Source organism: Mesoplodon bidens, assembly GCF_964165515.1.
Source record: "Mesoplodon bidens genome assembly, chromosome: 18".
Lineage (NCBI taxonomy): Eukaryota > Metazoa > Chordata > Mammalia > Artiodactyla > Ziphiidae > Mesoplodon > Mesoplodon bidens.
Genome location: NC_138175.1, coordinates 1,548,093 through 1,561,700, shown reverse-complemented (window position 1 = coordinate 1,561,700; position 13,608 = coordinate 1,548,093). Strand labels below are relative to the sequence as shown.

Genomic DNA, 13,608 nt, shown 5'->3' with positions numbered 1-13,608 from the left:
CCCTGACCTGACCGACAGAATGAGAGGTGGGGCGGGGTCAGACCGGCTGAGTGACAGGCATGCGGGGCAAGGCCGACTGACTGACAGGAGAGGCAGGGTCAGGGCCAGCCGAATGACAGGCGGGTGGGGTGGGGTGGGGTGGGGTGGGGTGGGGAGGGGCGGGGCCTGGCCGGCCGCGTGACCGTCGTCGTCGTCACGTGATGCGGCCTGTCGGGCCCCCAAAATGGCGGTGTGCGTAGCGGTGATCGCCAAGGAGGTGCGTACTCCGGAGGGCAGGCCCGCTCTAGCGTCAGCCTAGCTCTCCGGTTCCTCTCCTTCCCTGCCCCAAGGGCTCCGGAGGGTGGGCCCGGGGGCTTTGCCGAGCGTAGGTGGCCAGGGGCGGGCCCGGGGGAGGCGCCGCCCAGACCTGCACCTGCCGCTGCCAAAGCGTCACGGGCCGGGTCTTCCTCTTCCGTCCGGGCCCCCGCTCCACCCAGCCATCCGTCCGCGGGCTTTGTGGTTTCCTGCTCCCGAGTCTAGGCGTCCACTTCTGTCCATCCTTCTCGGCCGCGCGCTCCCAACGGCCAGGCCCTCGACCCCCGGACGAGTGACTGTTTCCTCTTCGCTCAGCAGCCACAAGTCAGACCGTTGCACACCTCTGCCTAGAAACCTCAACAGTGGCTTTTCATTGCTTTAGGATCATGTCTGAGTAATCCCCTCCCCGTACCACAGACACTCTCCACTCCAGCTGACGGACTTACCTGCAGCTCCCACGGCAGGCTCTGCTCTCTCACCTCTGGGCCTGTGCACCTGGAACCCCTTCCTCCCTCTCCCCCACTCCTGTCCCCTCCACTGGCCACCAAAGATTTCACTTTCTCTAGAAAGTTTTTTCTGAATCCTGAGATTGAGCTGCGTGCCCATCCACGCGCTCCTACTGCACGGAGCCGTGGTGTCCGCCCCGGCCTTTTGAAAGACTAGGCTTCTGAGGCGGTTTTCCCGTGAAGCTCTTGTTATGCTGGCTTCCGTCTTATCACTTGCTGCGTTATTTGTTGGTGGGTTTGTGGACTGTCTCCTTCATCTGTCATCTCCATCAGGGTAGGGACAGCGTTGTGTACACTATATCTGTGCAGTGCCAGGCCTGTGGGAGCCTGGGAAGACGCTGTTAACTCCGGGGTTAGGTTGCTCGGAAATGGCTCTGCAGAGATGGAGGTCTGAGACGAGCCTTGACGGGTTTAGAGGGAGCCTGCCAGTGCCTCTGAGACTGCAGGAGCTGGAGTGTTGGGAAACAGCCAGTATGATGGGGCCAGGAGGAGGGCACGTGCTAGGATGGGGCCCTGCTCAGAAGGTGAGTGACAGTCTGCGCTCAGACCCACTTCCCAGAGCCGTCTTCTCTTTTCTGCCCATCCTACCCATGCCCCTTTGCAGACAGAATGAAAACCTCCTCAGATTAGATTGGGCGCCCTGAAGGCAATGCCCACGGCAATTTGAAATTTTATTTATTTATTATTTATTTTCGGCTGCGTTGGGTCTTCGTCCTTGGGTCTTTGTTGCTGCGCGCGGGCTTTCTCTAGTTGCAGCGAGCAGGCTGCTTCTCTTGTTGGGGAGCACAGGCTCTAGGCGCGCGGGCTTCAGTAGTTGTGGTGCGCGGGCTCTAGAGTGCAGGCGCAGTAGTTGTGGTGCACGGGCTTAGTTGCTCCGTGGCATGTGGGATCTTCCCGGACCAGGGCTCAAACCCGTGTCCCCTGCATTGGCAGGTGGATTCTTAAGCACTGCACCACCAGGGACGTCCCAGTTTGGAGGATTAAGCAGTGGGTTTTGGGGAATGAGAGCGTATTCCATGGCTAATTGGCACTTGGCTGATCTGCCCTCCTGAGTGCCCCGTGGCCTTGTTTTCCAGGCCAGCGCACGTGGGGTGGATCCTTGTCACTTCAGCCGCCGTCATCTTTTTCTTGCAGAATTACCCTCTTTACATCCGCAGTGTCCCCACAGAGAACGAGCTCAAGTTTCACTACATGGTGCACACGTCCCTGGACGTGGTGGACGAGAAGATCTCAGCAATGGGGAAGGCCCTGGTGGACCAGAGGGAGCTCTACCTGGGCCTGCTGTACCCCACAGAGGACTACAAGGTGTATCCTCGCGCTTGGCAGTGGCTTCAAGTCTGGGGATTCCCTGCAGTTGCAGGGTGCGCTGTAGCGTTAGGTCCCCTTGAAAAGCATCTCGTAACATCACTTGAAAAGGAAAAAAGATGCGGGCTTCTGGCCAGTGGGGAATTAGAGCAGCTTGAGGACAATTAGGACCTCATACCCTTTTTTCTTTAATTAGGAGGATAATGTGGGAATAGCCAGGCTTGAATTGCCTTGTGACAATCCCCACCTGTCCCTTGGGTTTGTGGAGGAACTGGGGACTCTCTGGCTTCATGCCGTCTCAGTGGGGCCACCACCTCCTGAGCAAGGGGTCATTTTTCACGCATCTTTTTTTTTTTTTTTAGTATTTATTTATTTAGGCTGCACAGGGTCTTACTTGTGGCATGTGGGATATTCCTTGCAGCGTGCAGGATCTTTAGTTGCGGCATGTGGACTCTCACTTGCAGCATGCATGTGGGATCTAGTTCCCCGAGCAGGGATCGAACCCGGGCCCCCTGCATTGGGAGCGAGGAGTCTTAGCCACTGGACCACCAGGGAAGTCCCCACTCATCTCTTTGCCAGGCCCAGCCCCACCAGTCACTGTGAGATCTTGACCAGTCCTTGGGACAAATGGCTCGAAACCCATGGAGTTCAAAGACATTCCCACAAGCAGTAACGAGCTCACCCAGCGTCACTGCCCGGAGCCACTGTTCCGCAAGATGGAGTGGCCTTTAGAGGTGTGGGTACCTTAGGCAGGATTCGCCTCATTTGTGCAACCTCTGGTCTTGCAGTTAACCCTTCCCAGCTGGGAACTGATGCAGAGAGAAGGCGAGGGGCCCCAGGGTTTGGGCAGGTTGCCCCGGGGCTTGAATCATGATAAGGCTTAGCTCCCTGCCCTTTGCTTCTCCAGTAAACACAAGAAGCTGTCTAAGGAAGTGTCCAGTCACACCTGGTGCAGTCCCGTGTCCTCCTGGCACTGTGGGAGTGGCCCAGCCTGGGGCACTTGTTGTGATGCAGGTTGTCATGCTTCTCCAGAGCAGCTTAGCAGCCGGAGGACATGCACAGATGGCCTTCCTCTCACAGGCTCTGCACGGTGATGCTGTGCTTGGGGCTGTCACAGAGTCCCCGTGTTAAGGGCATGTTCCCTAACCAGCTGTGCAGATACGGCTACGTGACCAACTCCAAGGTGAAGTTTGTCATGGTAGTGGATTCCTCCAACACGGCGCTCAGAGACAACGAGATTCGCAGTGTGAGTGTGGGGACCAGTGGGCGCGCCTGGCCTCTCGGTTTTCCGTCTTTGTTCAGAAATGCTGAGAAGCCCGAGCATGGCAGCAGCTGTGTGTACTTGCACATGTGAATTAAACACGTTGTTGGTTCTTGTTTCAGATGTTCCGGAAGCTACACAACTCCTACACAGACGTGATGTGCAACCCCTTCTATAACCCGGGGGACCGCATTCAGTCCAGGTGGGTGTGGTGCCTTCTTGGGTAGCCCCCGCCTTGCTGAGAGGCAGCGATTCTGAGAGGCAGGGAGGGAAGGTCTTTTTAAGCGACGGGCACTGTCCCTCTAAGGCAGCCATTCTGAAGAAGCAGAACCCTGTGTTTCCAAACAAGCTCTTCCTTGGGTCTCCAGATCAGCAGGCGAGGAGCTGGGGAGCGGAGGGGGCAGAGCTTGCCCGTCTGGTCTCCCAGGTCGGCCCAGCGGGTCCTGGGGCGCCTCCCCAGATTCCAGTGAGGGCCCAGGCATACGGACAGGAGCCTCTGGGAGAAAACGTCCTCCTGTCGTGGCCCGATTTTGTCTTTGATGTTGAACTTAGACGATTAGGAAATTAGGTTGCAGGTGTCTTCCAAATAGCCTTCAGGTAAACACAGACCTAACATCTGGATGTCACAGTGATGCTTCCCAAAGAAGCATTCACGAGCACGTGCTCCAAACCTGCTCTGGGAATTCCCTGCATCCCAGACACAGTTCCTAAGGGGTTCCTTGTAGCCGGCAGGTGACCCCAGCCAGGGAAGATGACCCCTTCCTATGGCGCCTTCCCTCAGTGGTGACAATGTGTCTTGCGTCATCCTGGGTCCCACCCCGGCCTGGAGACCCAGCAAGGGCAGCACCGTGGGAAACCACACAGGAATGAGGTGGGAGACTCAGATTCTCACCGCCTGTTGTGTCGGCACGCACGTCCTGGCCTCAGCCAGTTTCACTCACCGGGACCTCAGAGACTGACATCTCTGCCAGCCAGGGATGGAGGGCCTGGCTCTGCTTCTCTGATTGTCTGTTTCTCTTTGCAGGGCCTTCGATGGCATGGTGACGTCCATGATGATACCGGTCTGCTGAGGAGTGTGCTGCAGCCCGTGGCTGGAAGGAATCGTTCTGTGCATAACCGTGTTGTTCAGATGTATCTTTATTTCCACTTGTCTCCTCTTGGGTGTCATGGACGTGCCGCTGGGGGCGGGGCCTCGTGCACGGTGCCTGTTCACTAAAGGTCTTGTGAGGTCAGGTTTCGCTTTTTCTTTCCGCGTCAACACAAGGTTTAACTAAAGACAGTTTAGGGACTTACCTGGCGGTCCAGTGGTTAGGACTCTGTGCTTCCACTGTAGGGGCCGCAGGTTCAATCCCCGGTCAGGGCACTAAGATCCCGCATGCTGTGCGGCACGGCCAAAAACAAGAGGAAACACTTTACGTGGACTTTTCAGGGACAGAGCAGATCGGGGATCGGGCAGAGCAGGAGCCGTTGTCCCCACTGGGCACGAAGCGGCAGGGGGAGCTGGGTGGCGGGAGCTCTCAGAGCTGGGAGCCCAGGAGAGGCTGCGGAGGGAGGGGCAGGGGACCCGTGGGCCGGCCGCCCCCTCCAGTGGCTCAGCAGGTGGGCTTATCTGGAGGGTCGGCCTTCTGCGCCCAGAGCCGGATTAGAGGGGCACATGGGACGGCCTGCACGCCTTCCCCCGGCGGGAGGGGCCTTCCTCCTCCTGGTCTTGCCCGGCCCCGGAAGGCCACCCTCCCGAGACCATGTAACTACAGCGTCTTCATCAGCTGCTGCTGGGCATCGAATGAGCAAACCCCCAGAGTCCCCTCCTGCCTGTGAGTGCCCTGAGGTTCCTGATGGCCCGAGGGCCAGGTGGGTGTTGGGAGAGGAGCCCCCTTCCCTGCTGACCCCCAGGCCCCCGGGCAGGCTGTGGAAGGGGCGCTTACACTTGAGGAGGCGCTGCTGTCAACAGATTCCTGCCTTCTGCTTCCCCAGAAGCCTGCTCAGGCAAGGTTGACCACAGTTCTAACTGACCGTGATTGAGGCCACAGCCCCTTCTGGGATCAGGTGACCCAGGTTCCTGTGCACTTTGTCATTTGGTGACGGCGTCTCTGAAGTGGAAGAGGCCCTCCTGGGCCTGAGCCACCTACACGGTCGGCTCTGTGTGGTCTCGGCGTGGCTGGCTTCCTTGATCGGGCACCCCAAGACACCACGAGCCCCTCCTGCCCCCGCAGTCACTCTGGAGAGGGTCTCTGACCAGGAGGAAGGTAGGAGGGTGGCTTAGACCCACTGGGAACAGGGAGGCTGTGAGCTGTGAGCATCGTCGGCCCAGGGCTGGGATTGGGATGCACTCTGCTCTGCTTGTCTTTGGGTTTCCTTCCCTTCTTACGAGCACAGGATTACAGAAGTAAACTAACAAAAAACAGCTCAGAATCTGTTAAAGACACACGTCCCGGGCTCCCCCCAACCCTGCCTCACCTGCCACAGGTGGAATTGCAAGACCTAGAAGAGGGCTGAGAAGTGCGACCAGCAGGTGTTGGTCTGATGCAGGCCACCCTCACACGGGCTTTCTCCCCACAGTCCATCCTCAACTTTCTGGTTGAGCTTTTACTTAGTAATCTCTCCTGCCTGAGTAATGGCCGAGGCAGGGACTACAGGTTGCCAAGGCAACATCCATTCTCCCTTGCTTGCTTACTAACAGAACCCTAGTGTTATTGGGAACAATCGGCTAGACAAAATATACTTCCTGCCCTCACAAGGGTAGGTAGTTATGGCATGTAAGTGGATGGTGTTGGGAGGCACTTGCAGGAAGGATACTTAAAAGGGGGATTCAGCTGGCAGTACCTTCATCTTTACCCTTCCTCCTTCCTGGAACTTAGATGTGATGGCTGGAGCCCAGGCAGCTATCTTGAGAGCATGCAGGCAAGATTCATCCCCTAAGGATGGGGAGCAGAAAGCTAGAAGGAGGCTGGGTCTTTGCTGACATACCAGCCCTGGACTACTTATGTTCAGCATTTTTTTTAAATGAGAAAATGAAACCCCTATCTTGTTGAAGCTACTGCTATTTGGGTTTTTCTGCAGATGGAGCCAGAGCAACCCATAATGGTTTTATATTTGAGGTTTTTCACATGCATTGTTAGGTAGCATTCCCATTTTAAGTCTGAGAAAATCAAGGGTTAGTCGTAACCTGCTAGCCTTGGCTTTGCCAACAGAACTGTCAGATGGCAGTTTCCTCTTAACTTTTTGCATCTCTGTACTGTGAGGCTAGCCTCACTGAGGGCCCCCTGCCTGCCCATCCCCTGCCTCCCCAGGCGCATCCTCCCCACAGGGCTGAGCCCCATCCGACGCCGCCCCTACTCAGCCCTTGGCTGTTGCTCCAGGTGCTTCTGCTGAAGGTCTGTCGTCCCTCCCCATCAGCACTCCTTCTCCCTTCTTCCCCGGGCCAGACGGGCAAGAGGATCCGGCGTGTCTTGGCTTTCTCTGGGCACAGCTGAGGAAGTGTGGGTTGGAGCCCTGGCCGCCCACGTGGGCTGCTTGGGCCTGAAATCCACAGGAAAGGAGGGACTCAAGGGCCCACTCTCCTCGCAGTGGCCACACAGAAGGGATGAAGAAGATACTTGAAAAGGAACCAGTTCCTTGGGGTAGAAGCCTGTCTGCAGGTCCTTCCACAAAAGCAAAATGCACAATGAATGCACCAAGACCAATGCACATCCTCCCCAAGGAGGGGACTGGCACAAGGTACAGAGCGGCAGGAGCTGGTGCTTCATAAAGTTCAGCTCCAGGAACTATGTCTGGGAGGCCTCCCTCTCCTGCAGCCCCCAAGTGCACGTGATCCAGGCCTGGCTCCACCCTGAGCCACCCAGCAGCCTTGGCAAGGCCCCTGCCACTCAGCCCCTCCTACCCACGTTCTCCAGGGGCGGGTGGTGGTACGTGTGTGTGCGCGCGCGTGTGCACATGAAAACAGAAATCTATTCTCACATTTCTGGAGGCCAGAGTCAGAAATCAAGGTGATGGCAGGGCTGGTTCCTTCTGCAGGCTCTGAGGGAGGGTCTTTTCAGCCTCTCAGCTTCTGATGGCTGCCAGCGACTGTTGGGGTTCCTTGGCTTATGGACGCATCACTGCAACCTCTGCCTCTGTCTCCACGTCACCTTCTCCGTGTGTCGGTGTGTCTCGTACCCAGTGTGTGTCACTGGGTTTAGGGCCACCCAGGTGATCCAGGGAGATCTGACCTCCAGATCGTTAGCTTAATCACATGTGCAAAAACCCCTTTCCCAAATAAGATCACATCCACACGTACTGGAGATTAGGATGCGGATGTATTTTGGGGGGGACTGTCGTTCACCCCACTACAAGGGCCAGTGCTGACCCCAGATCACAAGGGGAGTGTGAACCTGGCCAGATGGACACAAGGATGGAGAGCACAGGCGCGCCCTCCCGAGAAAACACTTCACTGGTGCTGGAGAGGGGACACTGGGGACTGGGGACTGTCCACCTGTGGACAGCTTAAAGACCTGATAATCAAAAAAGTACAAGGCTGGGGCTTCCTTGATGGCGCAGTGGTTAAAATCCACCTGCCGATGCAGGGGACATGGGTTCGAGCCCTGGTCCAGGAAGATCCCACATGCCGCGGAGCAGCTAAGCCCGTGCGCCCGCGCGCCACAACTACTGAAGCCTGCGTGCCTAGAGCTGGGGCTCCGCAACAAGAGAAGCCACGACAGTGAGAAGCCCGTGCACCGCAACGAAGAGTAGCCCCCGCTCGCTGCAAATAGAGAAAGCCCGTGCGCAGCAACCAAGACCCAACACAGCCAAAAATAAGAATAAATAAATAATTTTTTTAAAAAAAGTACAAGGCAAAGAGGGTTGCTTTAGAAAAGCCCAGGCTGAGATTTGTTAGTGGTTATTTAAGGCCAGGACCGGGTGTGTCTGCAGCTGGGCCCCAGAGCTTCCTTTCCCCGCTCCGAATGCAGTCAGAGGGCAGAAAGCACGCTGCACCCTCAGGGAGGGAGAGAGGGGGGCGTCTGCCGCAGAGAGGAGCGCAGGCAGGGCGCCCGCCATGGAAGCCCCTCTGCGTCCCTGTGTGATGAGGCCCAGGCTTGCGCCAGGTGCCCCGGGAGCACCCTCCTGAAGGGCCTCACAGGTGAGGACCCACAAGGTGACTTCTGTGTCACTCATCATGTGCCCCGGAGGCCACCAGGCCCGGGGTGAGGCGCGGGAGCTGGCGGTGACGCTGTAAACCCCAAAGCTGCCGCTTGGCTGCCAGGAGTGAAGCGGGTAGAGCTGGGTCTGGGATCCACAGCCGCATCCCATCCCCCGCCTTCTCTGCAGTGTGCACCGAGGAAACAGCGTCCAGGTGAGGCGAATAAAGCGGGGTGGTCTGTTGCCATGTGCTTTTAAAAAATATTCAAGTTTAATAATTTATGCTTTACCAGTAAGACACACATTTCTACTTTTCTGTAAAAGGCGTTAGTGGAACAGTCCTGAGTATGCCGACCCGAAGCTGCCCCAACGCTGCCTGGGCCTCACCTGCCCGCAGATTTGCCCGGTGCCCTCCAAAGCCCCGACTAGCCCGCGTGCCAGGCCCACCCCGTGCCCTGCTTCGTGACCGGTGGCTTCAGCCGTGGGCTCTGGGCCGTCCTCCCGCCGAGGGAAGGGGACGGATAGTTATTCTGTGCGGAGTAAATGGTCGCGCGAGCAGCACGGCTGTCTACTCCTGACCCAGCCGCAGCCCCGCTCTCAAAATCGGGCCCTCCCTTCAATACAGTGAATACCACGGCGAGAACCTTCCGCGCCCCCTGCCCGGAGACAGGCCGGGGGGCGAGCGGCCTCCAAGGCTCCGCCCACCGGACCCAGCCAGGCCCAACAGAGCCCCGCCCACCGGGCCCCGCTCCAATAGGGTCCCGCCCTCCCAGGGCCCGGCCCACCGGTTCCGCCCCCGTGGTCTGAAACGGGCCCCGCCCTGGAAGTTGCTGTGGGGGAAGGGTCCCCCCCTGGCGCCTGGGTGTCCCCGAAGGCCCCCGCGGTCCGTGGAGCTGATCCCTGGTAAATTGGTTCTTTTGGGCAGCACCTGGAACCAAAGGCCGAGTCCGCCTGAGACCTCTGTTCTCACACCCTCCTCCCCAGCCCACGGCCGAGACCAGGGCTAAAGCTGCCTCCAGGAAGCCTTCCTGGGCTTCCCTGCTGAAGGCTCACAGGCAGGTGAACACAAGCCGCAGCACCCACCAGGCCCTGGCGGCCCCAGGGCATGGGGCTGCCTGAGGCATCAGATCTTAACCTGTTCCTAGCCCCTGTCAAGCCAACATCTCCCCCTGCAGGGGGGGTCAGGAAGGAAGCCTCCCCAGGGCTTACACCCAGGCCAAACCTACTGGGGTCTGAGGTGCCCCCAGACCACCCGGCGGATGTGCCCAAACACCGGACACTGGAGAAGGGTCAGGCTGGGGCAGCTGCGTGTCCTCGGGCAGGTGCCTCAGCCTCTCCGTGCCTGCTTTTCCTGTCCCCTCAGGGATTAATGGGTTAACGTAGAGGAGCTCAGAGCAGAGCCCTGCACCCCGCCCCCCGCAGTGACTGGTGGGGAACACACACCTTGATGATCCGGCCTCGGAAGACGCTCTTGTCCAGCTCCACAGCGGCCTGGGCCGAGCTCTCGGTGGCAAACTCTATGTATGCGTAGCTGGGGCAGGGCAGGGGCAGGTGTGGGCCACGCTCACCCACGCAGAGCTGTCCCCGCCCCCGGCTCCTCCCCAAAGCCCCAACTGACCCCTTGGGGTGTCCGGAGAACTTGTCGCACAGGATGGTGACCCGCTGGATCTCCCCGCAGTGGTTGAAATAGGTCTCCAGCTCCTGGGCTGTGCCCCCGTAGTCCACCTGACAGGCATGGACCCTGGTGGTGGGCCTTCTGCAGGGGCCTCCGCCTCCCAGGGTCTCCTGCAGCACGTTTTCTTGGTAGAGAGGGCTTGATTGGGCCCCAGGGTGAGGGTGGTAGCCTAGACCTCTACGCGCCCCCCTGCCGGGGGAGTGGACTGGATGCCCAGATGAATGCTCCCCAAGTTTACTGGCCTGTGCAAAGGGCGCATGGCTTTTTCAAGTGGAACTCGTTGCCAATACTCTGTCCACTGGGAGATTTCACGTGGAGATCCCGAATGCCAGCCCACAGTGGGAAATCAGGCCTGACCACAGAGGGTCCACACTCCCTCATGGGGACAGCCCTCATCAGAGCCCCCCTCCTGCTCCTCCCTTCCAGGCCTATGTGGCTTTGGGGTTTGCTACCCACACCGTCCCTTCCTTTAATCCTCACAGCCAGGAGGTGGCTGCAGACCCGGTGCTGCTGGGCCGACCCCATCTCACCCCCCTCACCCCACTCACATTGCCCACGTAGACGGATCTGTGATCGGCCTCCACCGCCTCCGTGGGGCTGTCTGTGGAGAGAGGGGCTTCAGGACCAGGGGGCTTGTCCTGGGCAGGGGGCTCCCGGCAGCTGCTAAGGGCAGGCGCCTCACTTTGGTGGCTCAGTCCTCGCTCCTTGGGGAAGAGGGGCACCTGGGTTCTTGGGGAAAAGCACCCCTTGGGGCCTGTCTAGACGGACCCACTGCCAGGCCGGACCTCATGGAAGCCCTGGCCTTTCCCCGGGAGCCCACACTTTTCCTGCAGCAGCTCGCAGCTCACCCCCATTTACCCTCGCGCCCGAGGACTTGGGGGCCACGGACTAGGGAAGGGGTCGGCCTGGCCCGCTGGTGCCTACCTGTCTCGGGGCTCAGCAGCTGCCCGGCCAGGAGGGCCCCGGTGTCTTCCTCTTCCCCCTCTGGGCCCTGCTCCCCGGGCGGCTTCGGTCGCTGGGCCTGCTCCATGGCCCACAGCTTCAGTTTGATGGCTTCCAGCTCTTGCCAGCACATGGCCCAGGCTGAGCCCGGAGGCGGGACAGCCCCCAGGCTCTGCTGGAGGGAGGGCGGAGGGGAAGGGAAGGGGGCCTGACCCTGCCTGTTCTCAGGGTCATGCTAGGGGCTTCCCGGGGGGGGGGCGGGGGGGGGAAGGGAAGGCCACACGGACTCGGGCCTGGAGAGAAGCCCCTGTAATCCACCCCCAACACACAAAGTCCCCTTCAGGCCAGAGAGGCCCCCCTGCCCTTTCCAGCCTGTGCACAGGTGGGCGGCACACCCTCTTCCAGGCATGGGGACAGTGGCCCTCTTGGCCCTCTCACCCGTGGGGTCAGTGCTGCAGCCGTCCGTCCCCCTGCCCCCATGCACGGGGTTCCCCAGGTTCCCGAGTTCCCGGCCGGCCTCCACCAGGCGCTCTGCGCCGCTGTTACCTGGTCAGGTAACGGGCACTCGGCCAGGTCCCCCCTCTCCAGGAGAGACGGCAGGAAGCCTGCGTCTTCCTCGCGCTCTTCCGCCTCCCCGGTCTCCTCCTCCTCCTCCGTGTCTCCAGCCTCTGGGCCCAGAGGGCTCTTCTCGGCCCGGCTCCAGGCCCCCCAGCCCTGGGCCTCGGGGTCTGAGGAAGCCCTCCTGAGCCAGGCCTCAGTGGGGGGTGGGAAGAGAGCTCGGCTGAGGAAGGGCCACATGGCGGATGGGGCAGGAGGGGCCGGCAGAGCCTCCGCGCTCGCCTACACACTGCCGGCACCTGCCTGCACCCTCCCGGGCTTTAAGCCCTCCCCCAGGCCAGGTGTTCCCACTAGAGGCTTCAGAGGCCTCCGGGCTGGGGCCGAGCCTCCACCCTGGCTTCTGGGCCCTGAGGGGTCAGAGGCTGGACCCCCGCCCCGGTGCCCTCTTCCTCACTGGCCGGCCCCTCTGGGACACTCGAGGTGGAGAGGGTGCAGCTGTGGTGCAGCCGGGAGGGCCTCCTGGCGACAGCTCGGCCTCACCCGCCACGATGCAGGAGCCAGGAAGCTAAGGGGTCGCAGGTCCCCCCACCTCGCTGTGTCACGCCTCCAGTGGCTGGCCACGGTTAGGATGACGCGGGCATGAGCAAGTTACCCGGATGTGCAGAGCAGGGAGGGGGCACAGGGGGTCAGAGCAGGCTTCCTGGAGGGGGTGGCATTTGAGCCGGCCTTCAAGGACTGGGTCAGGCAGAGCTGAGGCGAGGGTGGCCTGGGCGGAGGGAACAGCTTGAACAAGGCTCTGGGGGTGGGGGGTAGGGGGGTGCCACGAGGTCAGCGGTTTCTCGGGCCAGGCCAGGGCAGGGTCCTGGGCCAGAAGGAGAGACATCCCTCCTCCTGACCCCTCCTGGATTCCCTGTGGTCCCTCCCCTCCCCCACCCCAACTCTGGGCCAGCCCTTAGGTGGGAACCACTTAATGAATGAAGCTGGATCCCTGCCCGGGCCACAGGGCACGATGATGAATTCTGTGCAGATCAGGCCTGGATACTGGGGGCCTGAAGGCAGTTTGTCAGGTCCCGCCCCGTTCCTCTCTCTTCCCAAGGGCAGCTGCAGGCCTGTGTCCCGGGGTGCCCTGGTATCCTCCGTCCGTCCTCCCGAGCAGCTGCTCTGGCCTCTTCTCGCCCTGGCGTCGTCCTGGGGGAGCTCCTGCCATGCCTTTTCCATCCTCCTGACGTGTTTATGGGGGGCCCCTCTGGGCGCGTGTGCCCACCCAGCCCACATCCCACCCTCCAGACCATTGCTGGTAGGGTCTCTTCCCTGGGAATGTGGAGTTTGGGGAGGGGAGAGTTGCAGCCTGTGAACGAACCCTGGGGGCCGTGGATGGGGAGACGAGGCATGCGCCCTGGAAGGAAGCGGGGGATGCCGTGGCTGCCTTTCTCCTCCCGGCTCTGTTCTCACCTCCGTGGAGGCTGAACCCCCCCGGGCCCTGCAGGGAGAGGAGCCGGCCTGAGTTGGCTGTGCGCCTGCAGGCCTGGCCTCCCAGCTCCCGGCCCTCCTTGCCTGCAACACCCCCTTTTCCCCAGGCTGCACATGGCTTCATGCACTTGCATGTGCAAGGCTCCAGGGGGCGCTATTCTCACTGTGCTGCTGCTTCCAGGAAGCCTTCCCGATTGCTCCATCTCCTCTTGTGGCCACAGCGCCCGGGGCCTTGCCCTCTGTCTGACCTGTGTAAGTTACATGTCCCCAGGTCCCCCCCGCCGGCCAGAGTGCCTCAAGGGCAGCAGCGAGGACAGGGCCCCTGCCCAAGGCTGCCGGACGAGGACAGAACGCAGCTGCCGCAGGTCCTTCTCCCACGGCTCGGGGCACTCAGGCCCCCTCTCCTGTGGGCCGAGACCCCACGGAGGGCCCCTGGCCCAGGCCCTTCCCTCTACCTCCAGGTGGGAGGCGGGACACCAGGG

At 60.6% G+C, this 13,608-nt stretch overlaps 2 protein-coding genes across 3 annotated transcripts; one reads left to right on the top strand and one right to left on the bottom strand.

The window, feature by feature from the left end:
- The first annotated feature begins 172 nt into the window (after positions 1 to 172).
- Positions 173 to 4,598, top strand: TRAPPC2L (trafficking protein particle complex subunit 2L). Of its 2 annotated transcripts, none has more exons than XM_081216785.1 (5): positions 173 to 256; positions 1,935 to 2,107; positions 3,264 to 3,351; positions 3,489 to 3,568; positions 4,391 to 4,598. In XM_081216785.1, exons 1-5 carry the CDS (start codon positions 224 to 226, stop codon positions 4,434 to 4,436), a joined length of 420 nt encoding a protein of 139 aa, XP_081072911.1. In that variant the 5' UTR covers positions 173 to 223; the 3' UTR covers positions 4,437 to 4,598. The 2 variants fall into 2 exon arrangements, with proteins under 2 accessions (XP_081072911.1, XP_081072910.1); XM_081216784.1 differs by lacking the exon at positions 173 to 256 and adding an exon at positions 1,159 to 1,324.
- Positions 4,599 to 8,906: 4,308 nt separating this feature from the next.
- PABPN1L (PABPN1 like, cytoplasmic) lies at positions 8,907 to 11,896 on the bottom strand (the record flags this gene model as incomplete). Its single annotated transcript, XM_081217723.1, has 6 exons — positions 8,907 to 9,137; positions 9,221 to 9,409; positions 9,925 to 10,206; positions 10,705 to 10,757; positions 11,081 to 11,273; positions 11,537 to 11,896. 6 exons carry the CDS (start codon positions 11,894 to 11,896, stop codon positions 8,907 to 8,909), a joined length of 1,308 nt encoding a protein of 435 aa, XP_081073849.1.
- Positions 11,897 to 13,608: the final 1,712 nt, after the last annotated feature.